Source organism: Lathamus discolor, chromosome 18 (assembly GCF_037157495.1).
Source record: "Lathamus discolor isolate bLatDis1 chromosome 18, bLatDis1.hap1, whole genome shotgun sequence".
Taxonomy (NCBI): domain Eukaryota; kingdom Metazoa; phylum Chordata; class Aves; order Psittaciformes; family Psittacidae; genus Lathamus; species Lathamus discolor.
This window is the reverse complement of record NC_088901.1, coordinates 5,307,359-5,331,034: the sequence shown is the minus strand read 5'-3', so window position 1 is coordinate 5,331,034 and position 23,676 is coordinate 5,307,359. Positions and strand designations below refer to the sequence as shown.

Below are 23,676 nucleotides of genomic sequence, written 5' to 3'. Positions count from 1 at the left end.
AGCTGGGGCAGCCCGGGGCTGTTGGCAGCAGAGGAGAGCCGGGGCAGGCATGAACAGGAGGCTCCAGGTCTCATTGCTATTGCAGGCAATGTTTGTCCTCTCCAAGAGGCCGCTGGGGCTGTCGCACACGCAGGGAGCGAGGCAGCGTTGCTTCATCTCATCTCGCCCTCCCTAATGGACTTGTTCTTCTCCAGTTCCATGACAAGATCGAGCCCATGCTGGAGACGCTGGAAGCCCTCTCCTCCCGCCTGCGGATGCCCCCGCTCATCCCCGCCGAGGTGGAGAAGATCCGGGAGTGCATCAGCGAGAACAAAAGTGCCGGTGTGGAGCTGGAGAAGCTGCAGCCCTCCTTCGAGGCGCTGAAACGCCGCGGGGAAGAGCTGATCGGCCGCTCGCAGGGAGCAGACAAGGACCTGGCAGCAAAAGGTATCTCTGGGTGCATTAAACAGGAGGTGCTGGCTGGGCTGGTAACTGTGCCCAGCTTCTCCTACCCAAACTATGTCTCTGTCGCTGTTTGGGGGGCTTTGGTGTCCATGGGGTGTATTTCAGAGGGTCTCCTGGCCTTAGGAGGAAGGATGCATCCTCTGTATGGAGATGTCTGATGCCTGCTTCCATCTGGAGCAGACAGGGGAGAAAGAAGCATTTGCGGCTTCTCAGGCAGAGGTTTCAGCTCAGCTGAGCTGAGCCCTCCCCCTGAGCTGGTCTCTTGTGGCAATGACTGGTGGCCCCTGTGAAATGCTTTGCTGGTGTTGATTCAGCATCTAATGGAGGGAGAGAGCATCCCCAGCACAAAAAGACCTGTCAACAGCATTGGCACTAATTGGCACCTTTTTTGGCAGCTCAAAAGCCAGCTCATGGACCAAGGGAGCGTAGACTTCATGCTAGAGGTGGCCAGAACAGAGGTTCACTGGAAGAGAGTGTGTGGGCAAATTTGCCCTGAGCTTGCCTGCACATAAATAAAGGCTTTATTCCTGCAAGCTGGAGTTTCTCACATCCCTTGGTTCTCAGAGTAAATGCTCTAATAGTTCTGGTCACCTCTAGTTCCCATTGAATATTCTTTCGGCTATTTTACATGGAAAGCGTTTGCAAAATGCTCTTGAGTTGTAAAACGATTTCCTCCTCCACTGAATGTTTTCATTCCCTTCCTCAGTAATCCAGGATAAGTTGGATCAGATGGTCTTCTTCTGGGAAGACATCAAAGCTCGGGCAGAGGAACGTGAAATGAAGTTCCTTGATGTCCTGGAGCTTGCAGAGAAGTTCTGGTACGACATGGCAGCTCTCCTGACCACCATCAAAGACACGCAGGACATCGTTCATGACCTGGAGAGCCCAGGCATTGACCCCTCCATCATCAAGCAGCAGGTTGAAGCGGCAGAGGTGAGGACCATGGTTCTGTACCGTGTCTGGAGCTTGTCTGCACCCAGCTTGTAAGCTAAATGGGGACAGGCCTTAGGTACGAGCGCGGCCAGAAGTGGTTGTAAAACAGTTTTGTAGGCAGGCAGTCGGATTATGACATGCTCTTCCCATTGCGAGTTGGAACTGCAAGGCAAAAAGCAGAAGTGTGTTTCACATATCCCTGCCCACCACCACCCCCTGTTCCAGACAAGGAAATGATGTCTAAATCACTTTATCTGCTCCTGGTTTAGGAAGCTTATCAAGCGTGTGGTCAGACTCGTGTGCCCACTTGTTTCGAGTGACGTGGCGGTTTGCACGGGTCTGCTCCCAGTCAGAGCTGAAGGCATCTCCCCAAGTGCTGCCTGGCGTGGGAAGTGTGTGTTTAGATTTCGGTTAGACCAGCGATAAGTGTAAAGCTGGATGGGCTTGGATCTGTGTCTTGTTTGTGGTGAAATGCACTTCAGGTGGATTTGACTCAGACCTCGGGCAGCAGAGCCTTCTTTATGCTTTGCTAAGTTTGTCCTTGCTGTTCTCCTTTTAGAACCGTTCTGGCTTTGCTTTGCAGCTTTTGAGTCACAAAACTAATTCCGATATTGACAGAATACTCCTGTAAACAGGATGTCTCTTGCAAACAACACCCTCAGCCAGGCAGTCCAGGCACGTGTCAAGCTAAATGCAGTTGTTCTTATTTGAGTTCCCCCAACCCCTGCACACAGCAGCATCGCTGGGAGCAGGTCGTTGGTGGTGATGCCAGCGAGCAGGACAGCATCATCTCGCTGTGTAACCCCATCCCGGGGTGTGACATCGGGGCTGTCAGCCAGGGCACAGGACACCAGAGCTGGAAGGACTGCCCATGCCTTATCACAGGGTGATTTTGGAAGAGCATTTAACCCTAAACATGTTTCTTTTGTCACTGCGTCCCGTGCAGACCATCAAGGAGGAGACGGACGGCTTGCACGAAGAGCTGGAGTTCATCCGACTCCTTGGAACCGACTTAATTTTTGCCTGTGGTGAGACTGAGAAGCCAGAAGTGAAAAAGAGCATCGATGAGGTAGGAGAACCAGCAGCCTCTCCTGCAGGTAACATCAGGTAGGAGCAAGCAGGAGCTCCGGTGGAAGAGCCTAATGCGTTTTGTGGGCAATTTTGTGTTCCACAGATGAACAACGCGTGGGAGAATCTAAACAAAACGTGGAAGGAGAGGCTTGAGAAGCTTGAGGAAGCCATGCAATCAGCGGTGCAATACCAAGACACGCTTCAGGTAAGAGGCAGGGCTGGTTGTGTGGCATGGGTAGGCTTCGTGAATCCTCTCCCTGGAGTTGTACTGGGATTTGCACTCATGCAAAGCAGAAAACATCTCCTGGGCAAGTGTTTGGAGCCTCTGGTAGAGCCTGAGCTCAGCAATCAGCTCCATGGAAGAGCTGATATTTGGTTGTATTCGGCTCCCCAAATGTGACTTCATTTCTGCACGAAGCAGTAGGATGAGCCTTTTGCTGGAAGCTGGAGAAGGAAAGAGCTTGCAAATCCAAGCAGGCGTCTCTGCCCTGAAAGACAAGTTCTGTGGTTGCAGGGTGACGGAGGCAGCAGCCGCAGGAGGAGCCCGTGTTGCCATTCCCTTTGCTAACGATGCCTTTGCTCCTTCCAGGCCATGTTTGACTGGCTGGATAACGCCGTGATCAAACTCTGCAACATGTCTCCTGTGGGCACTGACCTCAACACGGTGAAGGAGCAGATGAACGAGATGAAGGTACGTGGGACCGGTTCTCTGGTGCCAGCTTTGCATCACCGCGCTCGCGCTCCAGGGATTCTTTATGATCTGGTTTTTGTCCTGCTTGTTTTGGCAGGAGTTTAAAATGGAGGTTTACCAGCAGCAGATTGAGATGGAAAAGCTTAATCACCAAGGTGAGCTGATGCTAAAAAAAGCTACAGATGAGACAGACAGAGACATCATAAAGGAACCACTGACAGAGCTGAAACATCTCTGGGAGAATTTGGGCGAGAAGATTGCTCACAGACAGGTAGAGAGAAGATTTGGGCACTTGTAGGTGTGGGGCTGAAACTCACGGAGATGCTCCTCCTCCCTCACCGCTTAACCTCTCCTTTTCCATCCCTGTCCTTGCCCAGCATAAGTTAGAAGCCGCTCTCCTGGCACTTGGGCAGTTCCAGCAGGCATTGGCTGAGCTCATGGCCTGGCTGACCCACACTGAAGAGCTTCTTGATGCTCAGAAACCCATCAACGGAGACCCAAAAGTCATCGAGGTTGAACTTGCGAAGCACCATGTGAGTACCCCCCCCTCCAGGTACACCTTCAGTCTGTTCTGTTGCAGGGTTTGCTTTCTCCTGGTTTGAGTTGGCTCAAGCCCATGAGAGCGGGCAGGAATTAACAAGCTGGTTTAGAGGTGTCCCAGCGTTTGCCCACCCCATCTCTTGTAGGTGCTGAAGAACGATGTCCTGGCCCACCAGGCGACGGTGGAGACTGTGAACAAAGCAGGCAACGAGCTGCTGGAGTCGAGCGCAGGGGATGATGCCAGCAGCCTGCGGAGCCGCCTGGAGAAGCTCAACTCCTGCTGGGAATCGGTGCTGCAGAAGACGGAGGAGCGGGAGCAGCAGCTCCAGTCCACGCTCCAGCAGGTCAGGGGGGGTCTTCCCATGTGCAGTGGATTGGGGCTGCTTCCCACTTTGCTTTGGGGAGGAAATAAAGGGGGAAAGACTTAGAGAGATGTTGGGAACCTTTTCATGGCAAGTTTTTCGCCTAAATCTTAGTCCTGGAGGGTTCTGAAGCAGGGCAGGGACCAGGCACACGTGCTGAAGGGTGTCCCGTTTATCTCCCACCCTGGTGCCTCCAGCTCTGCCTCTTTATCTGGTTCTGAAGCAAACGCAGTGTTAACCCTGGCGCATGATCAATGGTGGCTGATGTCATCTGATCCTGATTCTGTGTTCCTGAACAGGCCCAGGGTTTCCATGGTGAGATTGAAGACTTCCTCCTGTGGCTAACGAGGATGGAGAGCCAATTGTCGGCATCCAAACCCACAGGAGGGCTGCCAGAAACTGCCCGGGAACAGCTCAATGCCCACATGGTAATTTCCTAGGAGAGACTTTTTTAATGCTTTTAGTTCAGCAAGCTCCTGTCAAATATCAGCATCGAAACGTCTCCCTTCTGTATCTGATGGGAAGGAAAGTGCTTTTCTGGTCTCTTTGAGCCGATAATTTTGCACTTGATGCCTATTACAGGTGCCGTGGTGCTTTAACCACCTTCCTCTGCTCAGAGTGACGCACTGCTGTCATTCACTGCCTGCCCTGAGCCTCGTTTTCTCAGCACCCTGCCTTGCAGCCAGCCGTGGCCCCTCTCCAAGCTCTTCCCTTGTCTAACACCTCGGTGCTGCCTCCCTTGCAGGAGCTCTACAGCCAGCTCAAAGCCAAGGAGGACACCTACAGCCAGCTGCTGGCCAAGGGGCGACTGATGCTGCTGAACCGCGACGACTCGGGCTCGGGCTCAAAGACGGAGCAGAGCGTAGCGCTGCTGGAGCAGAAGTGGTGCCTGGTCAGCACCAAGATGGAGGAGAGAAAGGTAGTGTTGGGGGAGATGCCCGCCCTCACCCCATGAGCTGGTGTGGCAGGGGTTGCTCCCTGCTTTGCTGCTGTTGTCCTGGGAGGGATGGAGCTGGTCAGGGCAGGAGAGGAGGCTGGGGTTTCCTTTGGAAACCTTTCTGTGTTGTTCAGATTGAGTTTGTGCTGCCTGAGCGTCAGACTGTCAGTGTTTCTTCTAGACAGTCATCAGAGTCGGTTAAATCCCACAGAAAATGAGGGTAAATTGAGCTGTGGGTTAATAGAGAGGAGAAGTGGGAAGAAACCTCCCGCTCTGAAAGGCTTTGTTGGTCCCCCACAAGACAGCAGGCGGAGTCCTCCTGTGGGCTGCCTCCATCCGAGGCTTTTGGCTGGCGATGAGATGAAACAGGGGACACAGTGGTCTTAGCCCAGGATAAATGTGTGGTGCTGCAGCTGCTGCCCTTGAAACACCATCCACCTCATTGAGCCGCGCTCCCATGGCGATGCCGCGCTCAGGAAGCTGAGGGTGACGCAGCTGCTCGGGTGCTGATGAAGGTCTCCCCTTTCAGAGGCCGTTCTTGTTTGGAAAGGAAGCGTTGGCTTTCACCAAAACCCCCTCCCCGCGGTAAAGAAGCCGTGTCCCCGGCTGAGGCGAGGAGGTCCCTTTAGAGGGACGTTCCAGCAGGGACACAAAGGCTGCCTCTGTCTGCGAAGCCGCGCATCGGGAGCTCTCACCCTCCGCGTTGTCTTTTCTTCCCCTTCCCTTTTCCCCTTCCCGCTGCTGCAGGCGAAGCTGGAGGAGGCGCTGGCCCTGGCCACAGACTTCCAGAATTCCCTCCAGGACTTCATCAATTGGCTCACGCTGGCCGAGCAGAGCCTGAACATCGCGCCCCCGGCCAGCCTCATCCTCAGCGCTGTGCTGGCCCAGATCGATGAGCACAAGGTACCGGTGCCCCGAGCACCCAAGGGCTCCCAGGGATGCAGGAGGGAGCAAGGGTGGCTCCTCACCTGCCCTGCTGGCAGGCACGGCTCCCCTTACACAGGGCACATTTTGCCGTTCGCAGGTGTTTGCCAATGAGGTGAATGCTCACCGGGATCAGATCATCGAGCTGGATCAAACTGGGAACCAGTTGAAGTTCCTCAGTCAGAAGCAGGATGTGGTGTTGATCAAGAACCTGCTGGTGAGCGTCCAGTCCCGCTGGGAGAAGGTCGTCCAGCGCTCAGTGGAGCGGGGACGGGCTCTTGATGATGCCAGGAAGCGAGCTAAGCAGGTGAGAAACATGGGGGGGGTGTGACAGAGCCTGGGGTATATCCAGCCTTGGAGGGCAGGAGGTCCCAGGACCAGAAGGGGACTTTGGGACAACACCAGTGTTAAGTTTCAGACTGGCTCCTGTTTCTTTGCAGTTCCATGAAGCTTGGAAGAAACTGATCGATTGGCTGGAGGATGCAGAGAATCACCTGGACTCAGAGCTGGAGATTTCCAATGATCCTGACAAAATCAAGCTCCAGCTTTCCAAACACAAGGTAGAGTTTTGCCAAAGCAAAACCGGTGCTGAACGCTGGGTGAAAGGGTGCTTTGGTGGGAGGGGAGCAGGACAACATCTCCTCTGCTGTGAGGGCAGGGGGAAGGAATGTCCGTGCTTACCTCTGCCATGGAAAACGTTCCTGTGGGGGTCTTCACCAGCACCACGTATCCTCAGAGAGCCAGGGCCAGGCTTCCTGAAGCACCTTTGTTTTCTCTCTGGTTCCCAGGAGTTCCAGAAGACGCTGGGGGGGAAGCAGCCCGTCTACGACACCACCATCAGAACGGGCAGAGCCCTCAAAGAAAAAGCGTTGCTTGCAGATGACACTCAAAAGTTGGACAATTTACTGGGAGAAGTCCGGGATAAATGGGACACAGTGTGTGGCAAATCTGTGGAAAGGTGAGTCCAGCCCCAGCCTTGTACCAACAGCACTGGTTGGGCCATGGCAGTGGATAAACGCACCGACCGGGCACATTTCCTGCGGTGGCTGGAGGAGGTCACTGGAACATGACAAAAGGAGGTGACTTTGCTCATGGAAGTTCATGGGGATGTTGCTTTTCAGGCAGCACAAGCTGGAAGAAGCCCTCTTGTTCTCCGGCCAGTTCATGGATGCTCTGCAGGCCCTGGTGGACTGGCTCTACAAGGTGGAACCCCAGTTAGCTGAAGACCAACCTGTCCACGGTGACCTGGATCTGGTCATGAACCTGATGGATGCTCACAAGGTGAGAGTGTCGTTTCCGGCTCTGCTCTGAGACACGAGATGGGTTTGTCTTCCCCAAGAGCCAAAGAAGAGAGCAGCTTTGCTGCAGAGCTGCTTTGCTTTGCTGCAGTGGACAAGGAGGACAAAACAAGTGGGAAGAAGCTTTTCCATTACTGGGAAGGGTACGGGAGCTGGGGCTCCATTCTTCCGAGGTGCTGCTAGTCAGATCTGTTGAAGGTTTAGTTTGAAAAGGTGGCTGGATTTATAGTCCTGTGTAAACTTTGGTCTTGGCAGTTCTCTCCAGCATGTCTTGGAGACTGGTGCTCCTGGGTTTGGATCAGCTTGTACACTGCCTTCCCTAGACAGGGCTCTGTTCAAGGCAGCCACTGTGTTGCAGGGCCTGGAACTTGCCTGCTCCAGGTCACGACTGCTTCTACCAGGGTGTAAAGTTGTTGTACCTACACCAAAACGTGCTCAGGAGCTGCCTGTTCTGCCTGGCTTTCTGCCTGCCCTCCCATCACACCAGGTTGGGTTGGATCCCTGATGTGGGTGCAGAACCGTGTTCCAAACTCATTCCATTCACTCCTTCCCTATGAAACAACCCGCTGGGACTGACCAGCCCTGCTCAGCTTCCGCCCCTGTCCCTGCAGGTCTTCCAGAAGGAGCTGGGGAAGCGCACGGGCACGGTGCAGGTTCTGAAGCGCTCCGGCCGGGAGCTCATCGAGAACAGCCGCGACGACACGACCTGGGTGAAGGTGCAGCTGCAGGAGCTGAGCAACCGGTGGGACACGGTGTGCAAGCTGTCCGTGTCCAAGCAGACCCGCCTGGAACAGGCCTTGAAGCAGGTGAGCAGAAGCCTATGGCTGGAAATGCTCTCGGAGAGCTTTGCTGGGCTCCAGCTTTGAGCCTCAGAGAAGAGGTTTTGCCCCGTGCCTGATCTCCTGGCTGAGCAGGACAGCCCAGCCCTGCAGCTGTTAGCAGTGAGAGCTGCAAAGCCGCGGGTTGCTGTCAGGTATTTACTTACTCTTTACCCCAAAGAAGAGCCAATAAAGGTTGATTTGAAAAGGGAGAATGAAAAGATCGCACTGATGTGCGCAGCAGGAATAGAGCTGTGATCAGACTGGGGGTTTGCTGATGTCCAGTGCAAGAGAGAGACCTGCTTTGGAGCTAAAGGGGATTCTTCAGCCACTGCAGGACCCATCTGCTGGTGCTGCACAAAGCCAGGCCAGCAGACAGGACTTTTTTCCCCTCTTTTAATTTGTTTGCCAAGTCCCTCTCAGCCCTTTTGTCTCCCCAGCTCCCAGCAGGGATTTGAGCAGCGTTGCAGGAGGAGGAGACCTGATGCCTTTGCTTTTGTCGCTGCAGGCAGAGGAGTTCCGGACGGCCGTGCACATGCTGCTGGAGTGGCTCTCGGAGGCAGAGCAATCCCTGCGCTTCCGAGGAGCGCTTCCCGATGATGCCGAGGCGCTGCAGTCCCTCATCGACGCACACAAGGTACCAGGGAGCTCTGGAACTCACCCTGGGCTAAGCTGATGGGGGAGGATGTTGCTAAATCATTGACTTGGGCCTTTCAGGAGTTCATGAAGAAGGTGGAGGAGAAGCGAGTGGATGTGAATGCGGCCGTGGGCATGGGGGAGGTCATCCTGGCCGCCTGCCATCCCGACTGCATCACCACCATCAAACACTGGATCACCATCATCCGAGCCAGGTTCGAGGAGGTGAGTGCACCGGGGCTTGTTGGTGAGGGATGGCTGCAGGGGTTCCTGCCCAGAGCTGGGCTGATGCTCATCCCTGTGCTCCCAACAGGTTCTCACATGGGCAAAGCAGCACCAGCAGAGGCTGGAGTCTGCACTTTCTGAGCTGGTGGCGAATGCAGAGCTTCTGGAAGAGCTCCTGGCTTGGATCCAGTGGGCTGAGACAACTCTGATCCAGCGGGACCAGGAGCCCATGCCACAAAATATTGACCAGGTCAAAGCCCTCATCTCCGAACACCAGGTGAGCCCAGTGCCGAACACGGGGGGCACTTGGGATTGGGGCAGGAAGCGGGTTTCCTGCCCCTCCATGGGAGAGGCATCGACCTCTCTTGGAAGTCCCTCTTAAAGCAGGAGGTGACCCAACCAGAGCTGTCACCTGAGAGCAAAGCCAGCCCAGGGGATGAGCTCCAGCATCTGCAGATCCAAACCGGCGCTGTGCAATAGCTTGACCACAAGCTTACCTCTCCTCTGTGGCCTTGCCATGTCCCAGCAAGGACCTGGAGCAAGAGGAGACCAAAACCGTCTCAAAACTGCAAAGGTTTTCTTGTCCCTTCTGTATTTTCACAGTCCTTTATGGAGGAGATGACACGGAAACAGCCAGACGTGGACCGGGTGACGAAGACATACAAGAGGAAAGCTACTGAGCCCCCCCACGGGCCTTTCATTGAGAAGTCCCGCAGCAACAGTATGTCCCCGCTTGATCCACGGTGAAATGTGCTATGATGGGAGGAAATGAAATGCATAGGGAACTAATTAACTTTGATTATCAATTAACGAGGCATCCTGCCTAGACAGGCACCAGGAAGGCGGCTGAAACTTGTTAGGAGGGGAAAATCCAGGTGGCACTGGCCAAAACCCCTGTGCTGGGGCTTGTGGAGCTTGTGCTGTCGCTGCTCTTCCCTTTCTCTGCAGCTGCTTTGAGATGAGGTTTTGGGTCTTTTTTGATGTTGTTTCTTGAAGCTGGAGTCCAATGTGAATTCCCAAGCGCAGAGGGAGCGCTGGGGAGGCTGGGCGTAGAGCCATCCATCACCATGTCCTCCTACTCGGGGACACTGCCTCCCTTTAGAGAGCAGCCAGCAAGGACCACTCAGACTTGCTGAAACCCATCACCACCACCTCAAACAATTCCTTTTCTCCCTTTTCTTCCAGGAAAATCCTTGAATCAGGCCGCCCCCCCCAGCATGCCCATTATCTCCCAGTCGGAAACAAAGAACCCCCGGATAAACCAGCTCTCAGCCCGCTGGCAGCAGGTCTGGCTGCTGGCGCTGGAGCGGCAGCGGAAGCTCAACGATGCCCTGGACAGGCTGGAGGAGGTAACAGCCCCCGGCTGCTCGGGGATGGGGAAGGGAGCAGTGCTGTGGGTTGCTGAGGAGTATTTCACGTTAGTGCTGCCTCTTGAGTTGCCCACTCTTGCAGGCAGCTTCTGCTGCCTGCCTGACGATCTGCCTGCAATATTAAGGCTGAAAACTACCTTCTGTAATGAACTGCCCATTAATGAACTGCTTTGTGCCCCTGCAGTCGGTATCTGTAACGACAGCCAGGCCTGTACTAGTGCTTAGTTTTAACAATTACTGTCTCTATCTTTTCCAAACATCTAATGTCATTTTTGTTTTTATTTATGCTTAACAAAGCAGCTATGCCCAGAAGTGAGTGTTTTTGTTTTCTGTTGCTTTTGCTGTAGGTCAGTTCAGTTTATGCGTATTAATGTTTTTTCTTTGTTGCTTTGGACTCCCGAGAATGTTGAGAGGAAAAAGAAAATGCTTAAAACCGGTGGCATTACCTTGTTGTGAACTGCTTGAGCTAGGGGGTGGGTGATGGGAGCCCTTTCGGGGGGGATAAAAAGGGTGTTGGTTTAAACTGGAGGGCGAGTGGCTCAGCTGAGGCCAGTGGCAGAGCCACAGGGATGGGGTTTGTAGAGCTGAGCTGTGCCCCAGCCACTGTCTTACCTGGAAGATGAGCAAGAGATCCCTTCTTTGCTGCTTAGAGGGAAAGGGAAAAGGGAGCAACGTGCCCAAAATGATGCCAACAATGAGTATTCTTCCCGGGCAGAGCCTGGGGGGGCATCATCCCCAACTTCCCAAGCAAAGACGGGGGGGGTGTGTGTGTCTGTGTGCAAGTAGCTGATATCTCCGCCTATGTGTACGTATACGAGCGTGGGGGATGCTGCATCCCATGTCCATGGGTCCATGGTGCGCAATCCACGTGGTGGCTGTTGGCTACGCTGTGTGTCCTTCTGTCTGGAAAGTCAATTTGAGTGGTCCCCTCATCTGGATAAACCCAGATGAACCTTCCAGGAGGGTGGGAGGCTGCTTTAGCGCCAGGAGCTCGACACAGGCTCAGCTGGAGGCTGGTGTTTGAGGGTGCTGTAGAGCCGGGGGTGCTGCTTCCTTGGGGATTTCCTCCCCCTGACTCTCATGGGTTTGCTTCCAGTTGAAGGAGTTTGCAAACTTCGACTTCGACGTCTGGCGGAAGAAGTACATGCGCTGGATGAACCACAAGAAATCCCGCGTCATGGACTTCTTCCGGCGCATCGACAAGGATCAGGATGGGAAGATCACCCGGCAGGAGTTTATCGATGGAATCCTGGCCTCCAGTAAGTGCCTGAAATGAGCTCGGAAATGGCCACCTCCGTGTGACAAAGTTGTCCCTGCTCAAGGACTGAGATGCTGAAGAAACTGAGTTCAGCCTGGAGAAAAGGCTACGGGGAGACCTTAGGGCAGCTCCAGTGTCTAAAGGGCCAAGAAGAAACCTGGAGAGGGGCTTTGGACAAGGGCCTGTAGGGACAGGCCAAGGGGAATGGCTTTAAGCTGCCCAAGGGGAAACTGAGATGAGCTCTTAGGCAGAAGCTCTTCCCTGTGAGGGTGCTGAGGCGCTGGCACAGGGTGCCCAGAGAAGCTGTGGCTGCCCCATCCCTGGCAGTGCTCAAGAACAGGTTGGACACAGGGGCTTGGAGCAAGCTGCTCCAGTGGAAGGGGTCCCTGCCCGTGGCACGGGGTTGGGACTTTAAGATCCTTTCCAACCCAAACCATTCTGTGATTCTATGCTGACCATGCTCTGACATCTTCAATTCTGATGAATGATGTTCCTGTGTCAGTTGCTCATTTCTCTCTCCTTCCAGAATTCCCCACGACGAAGCTGGAGATGACAGCGGTGGCTGATATCTTTGACCGTGATGGTGATGGCTACATCGATTACTATGAGTTTGTGGCTGCTCTCCATCCCAACAAGGATGCCTACCGCCCCACCACTGATGCTGACAAGATTGAAGATGAGGTAAAGCACCGGAAGAGATGGGTCCTCAGGGGTGTTGGGGTAGTTCAGGCTGTGGAGAAGACAAAAAGAAGTGGGGAAAAAAGGATTATGGAGGTGCTGAGCCAAAATAATCAGCTGGTTCTGACAGAACCCACCATGGTTTTGAAGGAAAGGCTGCTTAGGTCTGTGTTTTATCCGGGAGACTCCCAAAATCCTCGTCCCTCACATCTCTCTGTTGGCCATGGCAGGTCACCAGGCAAGTGGCCCAGTGCAAGTGTGCCAAGAGATTCCAAGTGGAGCAGATCGGCGAGAACAAATACCGGGTAAGGCAGAGGGGGCTCAATCCTGCTCCCCATTCCACCCAGGGCAGGGGGATCAGCGGCTGGGTGCCGGGCACCTCGTCCTCCAGCTCCCAACAGAGGTGGCTGGGCCGTGTTTGCCCAGCGCCGTCCTCGGCCCCAGGGCGTTCCCTGAACCGGGAGAGCATAAAAGTGTCCCTGTTCTGGGGCAGCCGTCCCTGTGAAACGCTGCATTCACTGCGCCCGCAGCCGCCCTTGAAGTGTTCCGTGTGGATGAGTGTGCCTTCCGCTGTGTTTTTCTTAGCTTGCTCCCGACGAAGGGAGGATAATTCCCTTAAAGAATCTCTTTGTGCCGAGCTCGCTGTTTACGGTTGGGATCGTTCACCGAGGTGAACCGGTGACAGAGCTGGCAAGCTGGGTCCTGCCCTGTTCCTGGTTGCGGGGCCGATGCTCCGGCCGGGAGGAGTGGAGCCGCAGCGCTCACCCCCTGCCTGCACCAGGCTCCCCGAGCTCCCACCCTCCACCCAAATAGCATAAACCCCATGGATCTCTAACTACCTGCAGTTAACAGTTCTCATGGTTATTGCACTGTTAATCCCATTAAATGTTTTTCTTGTTTTTCTTTCCCCTCCTTTCCCTCTCAATTTTCCTCCCCCCCCCCCCCCCCCCGCCATCTCCCCTCCCTCCGTAGTTCTTCCTCGGCAATCAGGTACAGTTTGCCTTGTGATGCTGCCTCTCACCTCCTGAGTTTTGTTAACAAACGTAGCTCTGTGTGTCCTGTCCTTTGTTGCTGTGGGAGGATGTGATCTGTGAGCGCTGCTCAGCAGAGCCTGGTACAGGGGAGTGCCTGGGCTGGGAGGGCCACCTGGAAAAAAGACTGCATTGGGCAGAAAAAAAAGGGGAAAATTCAATGGGAACAGCAGGATTTGCCAAAAGTGGAGAGAGATTTCCTCTCTGTGGCTCCTTTCTCATATACGTTGGGGGTGCTGATGGGAAGCAGTGGCAAATCACAGCACCCTGTGTGAGGAGCACCTGCCTGCATGATGAGGTCTGTACCAGGCTCTGGGTGGGTTTGGATCCCAGTCACCATGGAATGAGAGCACTGAATCCTCCCCTTTAGTCCTGTAGGTAACGATAACTAAACCCTCATCCCGCTACACCTCCTGAGTAACTCCTAACTGGAGCAAGGCTCACAAAACCTGCATGTATCCCCATCATGTCATGAGCTGTGGCGAGCGGGGCAGCGTGAGTGCTGGCTGGCTCAGGGGGCAGAGTCCTTTCTTTAATGGGACTGGAGCATCACGTGCCGTTAGCATGTGCCACTCGAATGGAAGAGCACATTTTTCATGTAGGGTGATGGTGCCCTACCAAAAGCATGTCCAAAAAGGAACAAACTTGGGTGGCAGAGCAGCTGGATCCAAGGGAGCTCTGGCTGTCATTTAGGCGGTGATTTATAGAAACCTTTTCAACAGCAACTGAAGCAAAAGGTCAATGTGGCAGAGGAAATGAGAATTGACTTGTCCCTGGTGCAGAACAAGCTCTTGAAGGACACCTTACACAGAGCCCAGAGAGTGGGAAGGCAGCTCCCTGCCCTCCTCGTGCCCAGGGCACTGCGGCTCTGCCAGGCGTGGCTGTGACCGCTCTTTCACAATGAGCCTGTTTCAGTAGGGCCCTGGAGCAGGGAGACCCAGCAGTGCATGGTCCAGAGTCCCATGTCGCTGTGGGAGGAGATGCTCTTCCCTCCTGCCCCTCTGACCCACCCCAGTGGCTTTGCACTCTCTGTTTTCATTCAGTCTCCTGGGTTTTCCATTCTTATCCACCCAGGGGAAATGTTGCTGCTATTTTTCTCTTGGTTTTAATCATCCTGAAGGTGGTTCTTGATTTCAGGGGATTCCCCCATCCTCTCATCACAGCAGATGCACTGTAGACCTGGCTGCAGAGCTGCTGCATCCGAGCCAGGCTCCCGGTGTCCCACATCAGCACTGGTGCCGAGGGCAACCAGGAGCCTGGGCTTGGCTGTCCAGGAGATTCAGGGGAGCTTTGTAAAACAGACACATGCTTCTAAGTGAGGGTGCACTCGGTTGAGATTGCAGGTGTTTAAAATCACTAATGAACATCGCAATCACTAACCGACATTGCTGCGGGATTCCTGCCTGGATTCCCATCGCTCCGCGCTCACCAGAACATCCTCACGGGGTGAACTCTGCGGCAGGGGCTTTCTGGCTGCTGGGGTCAAGTCTGAGGCTCAGTGAAATCCTTGGGCTTCAGACTTGATGAGAAGAGGTTCCTGGCTGAGCGGTGCAGCTCTGCTTTGCCTCACTGATGCACTGGCATCAGTGAGCTGGACCCTCCGGCTCTGTTCCACGTGGGCTGCACCAGGAGGGGCATTGCATTGCCAGCCTCTTATTTCCTTCACAGTCAAAAGCAACTACAATTCTGGCTGGAAAAGTCCCATCCAAAGACCAAATTCCAAAACCTCATTCGCTGCTCTAAAAAAATTCCCTTTCCAGCTTTAAAACTAAAGGATTTGGGGAGCTGCATCATCTTAAAGCCGCGCAGCAGCAGAACTCTGTGAATTGGTGCTAGCCTGCGCTTCCTCCAGAAGAACCTGTCTGGAGAAACCTGAAATTCCTCAGTAGATCATTGCCAGGATGTGGAGCAGCCCGCGGTGGGAAGGGGCCGGGTCTCCCCTGTCGTGTCCCCTTTGTCTGAACTCTTCCTTGGCTCCACAGTTCGGCGATTCCCAGCAGCTGCGGCTGGTCCGTATCCTGCGGAGCACGGTCATGGTCCGCGTCGGGGGAGGATGGATGGCCCTGGATGAATTCCTGGTCAAGAATGATCCTTGCAGAGGTAAGGCAGCTCCTGGGTTTTACACCACCCTTCTCGCCCAGTAGTTGGAGAACTTGTCTGCTGTGATTGAATGAGTGGATGGTGCCGGTCTGGGGTATCCAAATAGCAGGAGAGAGCTGGAGAAAACACATCCACAGAGCGTAAAATCAAAAGGTTTGGTGATGCTGCGACAGTATCTGCCCGGAGGTCTTCGGAAGAGGAAAAGGGAAGGGATGTAGTTCTTGTTTTAAGACCCTGGTGAGTGTTGCTGCATTGTGTGCTGGGGGTCTCAGCTTTGAAGCAGTCGGTGCGTACGTGTGACTCTGAGTGATGGAGTGAGCTTCATAGAGGTGACCTGAAAGAATTCAGAAGGTTCAAAGCCAGGAGATGGTAAAATCCTGGTCTGAGGCACCCTGGGGTGAAGATGCTCGAGCCCAGAATCAGTGAACCCAGGGTACTGAGGCACTGGGCTGTGGCCACAGGGTATGGATGGTCCAGGCTCATCCTAGTGAATAAGGAGACATTTCTCCTGTGACCTTGAACCACTTGGTTTCTCTCTGACCTATTTCTAATACAGGTTTTCTCCGTTCATCTGTCATCCCTTTAGAGCAGTGGCATAGGGAACTTACTTGGAAACCCTGAGCTGTACAGGACCATGCACCTCAAATACAGCAACAAGAGCTGCTGATGGTACTGGGTCTTCTTCTAGTGCCTTACAAACCCTGAGGTCTCCTCCCCTTTGTCCCCTTCCAGCACGAGGACGGACCAACCTGGAGCTCCGAGAGAAATTCATCTTGCCAGAGGGGGCCTCCCAGGGAATGACGCCGTTCCGATCGCGAGGCCGAAGGTCAAAACCATCCTCCCGAGCCGCCTCCCCGACACGATCCAGTTCCAGTGCCAGCCAGAGCAACCACAGCTGTGCTTCCATGCCATCCTCCCCCGCAACCCCGGCCAGCGGAGCCAAGGTGGGTCCGCGTGTGAAGCCTTCCTCTTCCCTCTCCTCTAGAAACCTCCAAACCCGGCAGCAGGAGGAGCTGCAGGAGGTGCATGGAGGAGGAAGAGGAAGGTTGGGGCTTGAGGGCTCGGTGGTTACTGTGATCTCTAGAAGATGTGCCTGGCCTGCAGCAGGATGGAGGGTGGGATGGTGCAGGACAGGGTCTCAGCCCAAGCTGGGCGCTCGTGGCTCTGCAGGATGGTCCCCAGCACTCACTGTGCAGCTGAAGGCTCCTGGTCCCCAGGGCTGAGCTACAGCCGTGGTGCCTGGCTGCCACACAGGAAGAAGCCATCACCCATGGTCTCTCCGTTCCCACCACATCATCCACCCATGCATGTTGTATTTCATCGTCTCTTTGGGTTTTTCCCCTTTAATTTATGTATTCCCGTTTGGTTCTCATTTCATTTTAGTGCTGTTTTCCCCCATTCCAGATACTTTTCCATTCCTTTATTTTTTTCCTTTCCACTCATCCCCACCTCTCCCCCTCTCCTTGGATTTTCCATTTCACAGACTCCACATCACTTCTCTCGATGTTATGACAAACCCTGGTTGATAAACAGTAAAGCAAGCACCCCCCTGAGGGGATTCGATTATTCCGACTTCCAGCTCCCAAGCGCCGAGGTAGAGTATGGTCTCCAGCCCCGAGGACAGGCCGGCGTGCTGCTCCCATGGAGAATTCCTGCTCCCCTGCCTGTTTTAATGCTTTCCTTGTGGTAGAGCAGCGCTTGTTGGCACCGCTACCGCGCGGACTGTGAGCAGTTCTCATGGGTTTCTAACTCGGATCAAGTCCAACATCACCCTTAGGATAAAGCACAGTGGTCTGTGATTCACATTTACGTGCTTTCAAGCCACGAGAGCCGCACTGATCCCCTTGTGCGTTGAAAATCCATCATTATTAATGCTTTTAAGCATTATGATCGTAGCAGGGCAATCAAAAAGCCGAAGGGTTTGGCTTCCAACAGCTGAAATGCGGCGGCCGAGTTGAGACCTGAGAACCAGCCACAGCGCATGCCCAGCACCACGCTGCTGCGTGCTTACCCAGTGCTTGTGTTCAGCACCGTGTTGAAGCACACGTACGGTGTGTCCGGCGCTGTCACCGCCTCGGTGCTCCCAGGACGAGGAATTCGGTTTGAGGCTTTGGGCTCCTTCCCTTGACCTTGTGTTTCGGGGGTGAGGAAAACCGGCTTGATCCCAGGGATTCACCGAGCGGTGATAACTGCGCCTCGCTCCGCGGTGCTTTCACGCAGGAAAAGGAATCCTTTTAAATCATCAGACAGGCACTTCCCTGATTTCCCTACATTGCCTGCTTGCTGCCTGTTGTAAACTAGGATCCAGGATGAGAACTGAAGTCTCTGGTGATGATAACGGTACCTGTGAAATCACGTGTTAATGGGTTTTAATCCGCAGGGAGCTCACTGCAGCTGCCCCTCTCCCACCACCCGCTCCCCTGCTGCAGCTCCAGTTTCATGGCATTTCAAGGTTTCCAGGTTGCCCAAAAATCACAGGGGATGAAGGGGAAACTCTCCGGTTGTGCTTTAAGCTCATTGGGAAATGCCCTCTGCTATGGGTGTACATCTATCCAGGAATGCCCCTGGGCTGGAGCAAGGTGCTGCTCCAAGCTCCGGGACACCGCGGGCAGTCGCTTCCCTGTGGTGCTGCCCCAAACCTGGAGCTTTGCTTGGTGTAGAGAAACTGGAGCTGCCCCTTCCAGCCAGGTCCAGGTGCCCTTGTCCTGCTGGCACCTTCCCCTTTGCTTCCTTCCGCAGCAGCGGGAGAAGAGCTGCCTGTTTGCTGCTTTCCCATCTGCGTTTGCAACATCTTAAAGGTCAGGAAAAAGCACCGTTTCAGGATGTAGCCAGAGTGGATCCGCTGTGGTTTGTGTCCCTTGTCCATTGTTGGTGCCTCACCAGAGTTGTCTGCCCTTGGTGGGTGCACGGACCTGCCCAGGGCGCTGGGGCAACGTCCCTCCACCTTGCAGCATCATGCAGCATCTCTGCAGTGGGATGTGTTTCTTAAGACACTGCCTTATATTTGACCTTCCCAAATGCTCCTGAGCTGCTTAGGTGCTAAAATACCCATTTTTGCAAGATTTCACGTTCTCTTTGTGGAGCTTTTGAGCCCAGATGATGCCGTCCTCCCCCGGGGGGATTGCAGCTTTTGCTTTGATTATTTTTCCAGGAAATAGCTGTGCCTTAGCCTGCAGCTCCAAATTTTCAGGATCCAGGTTTTTCTCTTTTGCATTAAGTACTGCTGAAACGACAGCTCATGTTCTCCTTGACCATTAAGATGGGCGTTCATTAAATGTTGAGTTCTTCTTGCCGAGGTGCTGCCCTCGGCCGTGACCATGGCCCGTCATGGCCCAAGTGCCATCTAAGAGATGTTGTGTGTGTGCTTCCTCCCAAGGTGACCCCCTCTGCGGGCAGCAAGCTGAAGCGACCCACCTTCCACTCCAGCCGCACCTCCCTGGCTGGGGACACCAGTAACAGCTCCTCGCCCATCTCCGCAGGTGCCAAAACCAGTTGGGCAGGTAAGTTGGGTGCAAGGGCTGCAGAGCTCCTGCTGCTGCTGTTCCTATGTGGTTGCTAAGATTGGCAGAGAAGGTATTTCACATTTAGGGAGCTGGCAGGGAGCTGGGGAGGCTGATGCCCACCACTGTGTCCCTGCCTGGGAGAGGAGATCATAGGATCCTAGAATCCCAGGGTCGGAAGGGACCTCAAGGATCATCTGGTCCAACCTTTCTAGGCACAGCATGACCTAGACTACATTTCCAGCACCCTGTGCAGCTGAACCTTAACAGTGCCCAGTGTTGGGATGTCAGCACTTCCCTGCGGAGATTGTTCCAGTGGCCGGTTGTTCTCAATGAGAAATGTTTTCCTCTTGTGTCCAACCAGAATCTCCCCAGGAGTAACCTGTGCCCATCACCCTGCGTCTTTTCCATGGAACCCCTTGTCAAAAGGGAGTCTCTGTCCTCTTTGTAGCCACCCTTTAAATTCTGGAACATGGTGATAGGCCCTCCTGTGAGTCTTCTCTTCTCCAAGCTGAACAGACCCAGCTCTCTCAGCCTTTCCTACACGGCTTTCCAGCCCTTGGACCGTCTTTGTGGTCCTTTTCTAGACCCTCTCCAGCCCATCTGCATCTTCGTACAGCAGGGATCAAAACCAAACGCATTCCATAGGAGATAAAGTTCTGGTGTCCTCAACATGAGGACGTGGAGCTGTTGGAGCAAGTGCAGAGGAGGCCACGAGGATGCTCAGGGGCTGGAGCACCTCCCGTATGGAGCCAGGCTGAGAACATTGGGGCTGTTCAGCCTGGAGAAGAGAAGCTGCGTGGAGACCTCAGGGCAGTTTCCAGTGTCTGAAGGGGGCTACAAGGATGCTGGAGAGGGAATGTAGGGATAGGGCAAGGGGTGATGGGTTCAAACTGAAACAGGGAAGTTCAGGTTAGAGATAAGGCAGAAGTTCTTTACTGTGAGGGTGCTGAGGTGCTGGCAAAGGGTGCCCAGAGAAGTGATAAATGCTTCATCCCTGGCAGTGTTCAAGGCCAGGTTGGCTGGGGCTGGGAGCAACCCACTCTAGTGGAAGGGCATTGGAACTGGACGAGGTCCTTTCCAATCCAAACCATTCCCTGATTCTGTGCTGCAGCAGTTTGGCAGCTGCTTCCTTAAATCTTGGGAATGAATCGGTGCTGATGTTGAACCCCGTGTTTCAGGGGTGCTGGGTGGGATGGGGACGGGGACAGGGACAGGGATATGGGGATGGGGACGGAGATGGGGATGGGGATGGGGATTGGGATGGGGATGGTTATGGGGATGGAGATGGGGATTGGGATGGGGATGGGGATGGGGATGGGGACGACTCCTCCTCACGGCTGTGCCCTTGCAGACCCCAAGAGGACAGCGAGCCGCCCCACGAGCCGCGCCGGGAGCCGCACCGGGAGCCGGGCCAGCAGCCGCCGCGGGAGCGACGCCTCCGACTTGGACGTGCTGGAGACGCAGTCGGCGTGCTCGGACACCTCGGAGAGCAGCGCGGCCGGCGGGCAGGGCGGATCGCGCCGCGCCGCCGCCAAGCCCTCCAAAATCCCCACCATGTCCAAGAAAAGCACCACTGCCACCCCGAAAACGCCGGGCCCCAAGAGATAATAATACTGTACCGCAGCCCTGCCGAGACACAGAGAGAGAGAAAACCCGACCCGTGTCCAGTTTTTAACCCTGCTCCGTACATTGGATGTATATTTATTCTAAATGGGAGAAACTATATTGTTAAAAGTGTAAAAGAAAGTTGTGTTATGAAGCTGCCTTATTTTGGGGGGGGGGGGTTGGGTGGTTTTTTTTTTTTTGTTGGTTTTTTTTTGTTGGGTTTTTTTTTTTTCCTTTTTTTTGTAAGTTACTATTTTCATGTGAATATTTATGTAGATAAAAACTTGCTTCTCGGCGCTCCCTGGTGCAAGGGGGGGGGCTGAAAACCTGAAATGTGGGAGAGAAAGAGGGGGGGAGGGGAGGGGGAACAAAAAGAAAAAAGAAAAAAAAAAAAAAGGAAAAAAAAAAAAAAAGGAAGCAAAACAAAGGTCAAGATGTGAAAGTGTAAAGAAAACCAAGCCTATAAATAGGATTTCTGCGCGGTGCAGGGTGCGAACCTGCTTTATCTTTTAGGATTGTTTCCTAAATGCATCTTTATAAACCTAACTTGCTGTCTCAGCAAGGTAAATTATATTTAAAAGCAAAGACCTGAATCCTGCAGTGTTCAAGGAACTCTCTTTTTTGTAACTCACAGATACCTCAACCGCAGACACGTGAGGTGAGGGGCCGGGGGGCTTCTGTTTCCATTCTCTTTTACAGCTGAGGTGGTTTTAGCTGAAGGAAGCGGGGTTTGACCTGACACAGTTTGCACACGCGGCAGCGAAGGTGCTGGCGATTCCTTGGCCTCAGAGCACAGTCCCGGCTGCTTCGCTTATAAAGGAGTAAATGGGGGGGGGGGGGGTTTGGGGAGGGGGTCACGCTGAAGCTGCCCACTGAAGAGCACGGGGTAGGGCTGCGGGTCTGGACCGCTCAGACCCATCCCTGCGCGGTGGCGGGTCCTACACGTTAGAGGGTTCTCCTGGATCGATGGGGCCGACCCACGGTGTTCACTGTTTTATCTGCATCTCTTTGGGGGTTGGTTTTTTTTTTTCCTATTTATTATTGAACTGGTCATTCCACTTCCAACCAGGCTGAGATGGATGCGACCTCTGCTCCTAGGAGAAATCTGGACTTAACGCGCACAGTTGCTTGTCCTTGAAACGAGTCTCACCAGCACACTTGCTATGAGCCCTGTCTCGCTTTTGTACGCTCCTTTTTCTTTGTAATAGAATCCAACTGACCAAGTGACCAGGAGACGGGCCGGGGCAGGGGCTCTCCGAGCTCCTCTATTTATTAACCACTGTTCCTCTCCGGCTCCGACCGTGTTGCTGTGTGATTCTCTCAATTGGTTTAAATTGAGGCAAAACTGAAGCTCTACCAATGAATTGTTTAAAAACCAGACACATTTTTGTATTAAAATTGCTTGCGGTAATAAACGATCTTGCCTCCTACTTTATTCCACAGTGTTGGATTTGTGAGTGTGAGAGCTGGAGCTGCTCAGCCCCTGCAGGGAGGCGATGGCTGAGCCCACCGTGGGGCTCTGCACACAGGTTTCCTTTGCAGGACAGAGCCAGGACACCCAAAATTCAAAGGCCCAGGTGGGTGGGTGCTTGCTGGTGTGGGTACCCACTGGTGATGGAGGGTGCTTGTTGGAGTGGGTGTTCGCCAGTGAGAGCGAGTGGCTGGAGAGGTGTGCGTGTGGTGTGGTGGGTGCTTGGTGAGGTCGGTGTCTCTGGAAGCGGGTGCACAGGGTGAGGACGTGTTTTGGGATGGGTGCTGCTGAGGTGGGTGTCTGTGAGGGTGGATGCACTGGTTGGGTGCCCATGGGTTTGTGTGCCCATGAGTTTGAGTATCCATAGAGGTGATTGATCATGGTTTGAGTGGCAGTAATGGTGGATGCCCATGGATTTGGGTGCCTACGAGAGTGGGCATCCGTTGGTATCAGTGCTCATGTGCATGGGTGCTCATGGGTTTGAGTGCCCATGGAGGTGAGCATCCATGTGGAAAAATGCCGATGGTTTGTGTGTCAGTGAGAGTGGCTGCCCACGGGTCTGGGTGCCCACAGGGGTGAGCATCCATACAGGGATGGGTGCCCATGATTTTGGGTGCCCATGAAAACAAGCATCCACAGGGATGAGTGCCCATGGGTTTGGGTGCCCACAGGTTTGGGTGCCCACAGGGGTGAGCATCCCTAGGGATGGGTGCCCATGGGTTTGGGTACCCGCAGGGGTGAGCATCCTTAGGAATGGGTGCCCGTGAGTTTGGGTGCCCATGGAGGCAAGCATCGCTAGGGATATGTGCTGTTTGTTCTGGGTGCCCACAGGGGTGAGCATCCTTAGGAATGGGTGCCTGTGAGTTTCAGTGCCCATGGAGGCAAGCATCGCTAGGGATATGTGCTGTTTGCTCTGAGTGCCCACAGGGGTGAGCATCCTTAGGGATGGGTGCCCATGGGTTTGGGTGCCCACAGGGGTGAGCATCCTTAGGGATGGGTGCCCATGGGTTTGGGTACCCACAGGGGTGAGCATCCTTAGGGATCCTTAGTGCCCATGAGTTTGGGTGCCCACGGAGGCAAGCATCGCCAGGGATATGTGCTGTTTGTTCTGGGTGCCCACAGGGGCGAGCATCCTTAGGGATGGGTGCCCATGGGTTTGGGTACCCGCAGGGGTGATCATCCTTAGGAATGGGTGCCCATGAGTTTGGGTGCCCATGGAGGCAAGCATCGCTAGGGATATGTGCTGTTTGTTCTGGGTGCCCACAGGGGTGAGCATCCTTAGGAATGGGTGCCTGTGAGTTTCAGTGCCCATGGAGGCAAGCATTGCTAGGGATATGTGCTGTTTGCTCTGAGTGCCCACAGGGGTGAGCATCCTTAAGGATGGGTGCCCATGGGTTTGGGTGCCCACAGGGGTGAGCATCCTTAGGGATCCTTAGTGCCCATGAGTTTGGGTGCCCACGGAGGCAAGCATCGCCAGGGATATGTGCTGTTTGTTCTGGGTGCCCACAGGGGCGAGCATCCTTAGGGTCGGGTGCCCATGGGTTTGGGTGCCTCTGAGGCTGAGCATCCTCAGGGGTGCCTGCCCATGGGTTCGGTGCCCAGCGCAGCTCCCCGGGGCCGCGGGCGGGGAGGGCCGGGGCGTCCCGGAGCCGGGGCCGGGGCGGTGCCGCCGGAGGGACCGTCCCTTTCCCTCGCCCCGCCGGGGCGGGCCGGGACCGTGCCCGTGCCCGGGGCCGCACCGCACCGGGTGGGGGGGTGGGGGGGGCCGGCCCGGTGGCGCG

The 23,676-nt window shown here is 54.5% G+C and overlaps 1 protein-coding gene across 13 annotated transcripts in view; it reads left to right on the top strand.

Annotated features, from left to right (window-relative positions):
• The window catches only part of MACF1 (microtubule actin crosslinking factor 1), a 129,839-nt gene extending 109,274 nt beyond the window's left edge, over positions 1 to 20,565 (top strand). For 6 of the 13 annotated variants that reach the window (XM_065697621.1, XM_065697622.1, XM_065697619.1 and 3 more), the window contains 30 exons: positions 195 to 426; positions 1,151 to 1,377; positions 2,324 to 2,446; positions 2,552 to 2,653; positions 3,038 to 3,139; positions 3,237 to 3,410; positions 3,517 to 3,672; positions 3,826 to 4,023; positions 4,341 to 4,469; positions 4,787 to 4,960; positions 5,726 to 5,881; positions 6,003 to 6,209; positions 6,343 to 6,462; positions 6,691 to 6,860; positions 7,024 to 7,183; positions 7,812 to 8,006; positions 8,527 to 8,655; positions 8,736 to 8,879; positions 8,968 to 9,156; positions 9,483 to 9,600; positions 10,065 to 10,228; positions 11,346 to 11,508; positions 12,034 to 12,188; positions 12,416 to 12,490; positions 13,158 to 13,175; positions 15,199 to 15,316; positions 16,049 to 16,260; positions 16,800 to 16,910; positions 18,693 to 18,816; positions 20,171 to 20,565. In XM_065697621.1, the coding sequence (XP_065553693.1) occupies positions 195 to 426; positions 1,151 to 1,377; positions 2,324 to 2,446; positions 2,552 to 2,653; positions 3,038 to 3,139; positions 3,237 to 3,410; positions 3,517 to 3,672; positions 3,826 to 4,023; positions 4,341 to 4,469; positions 4,787 to 4,960; positions 5,726 to 5,881; positions 6,003 to 6,209; positions 6,343 to 6,462; positions 6,691 to 6,860; positions 7,024 to 7,183; positions 7,812 to 8,006; positions 8,527 to 8,655; positions 8,736 to 8,879; positions 8,968 to 9,156; positions 9,483 to 9,600; positions 10,065 to 10,228; positions 11,346 to 11,508; positions 12,034 to 12,188; positions 12,416 to 12,490; positions 13,158 to 13,175; positions 15,199 to 15,316; positions 16,049 to 16,260; positions 16,800 to 16,910; positions 18,693 to 18,816; positions 20,171 to 20,427 (4,602 nt within the window). In that variant the 3' untranslated portion in view covers positions 20,428 to 20,565. The remainder of the gene's footprint in view (positions 1 to 194; positions 427 to 1,150; positions 1,378 to 2,323; positions 2,447 to 2,551; positions 2,654 to 3,037; positions 3,140 to 3,236; positions 3,411 to 3,516; positions 3,673 to 3,825; positions 4,024 to 4,340; positions 4,470 to 4,786; positions 4,961 to 5,725; positions 5,882 to 6,002; positions 6,210 to 6,342; positions 6,463 to 6,690; positions 6,861 to 7,023; positions 7,184 to 7,811; positions 8,007 to 8,526; positions 8,656 to 8,735; positions 8,880 to 8,967; positions 9,157 to 9,482; positions 9,601 to 10,064; positions 10,229 to 11,345; positions 11,509 to 12,033; positions 12,189 to 12,415; positions 12,491 to 13,157; positions 13,176 to 15,198; positions 15,317 to 16,048; positions 16,261 to 16,799; positions 16,911 to 18,692; positions 18,817 to 20,170) is intronic. The other 7 variants (XM_065697630.1, XM_065697626.1, XM_065697631.1 and 4 more) reach the window with 3 other exon arrangements.
• The last annotated feature ends 3,111 nt before the right edge of the window (positions 20,566 to 23,676 follow it).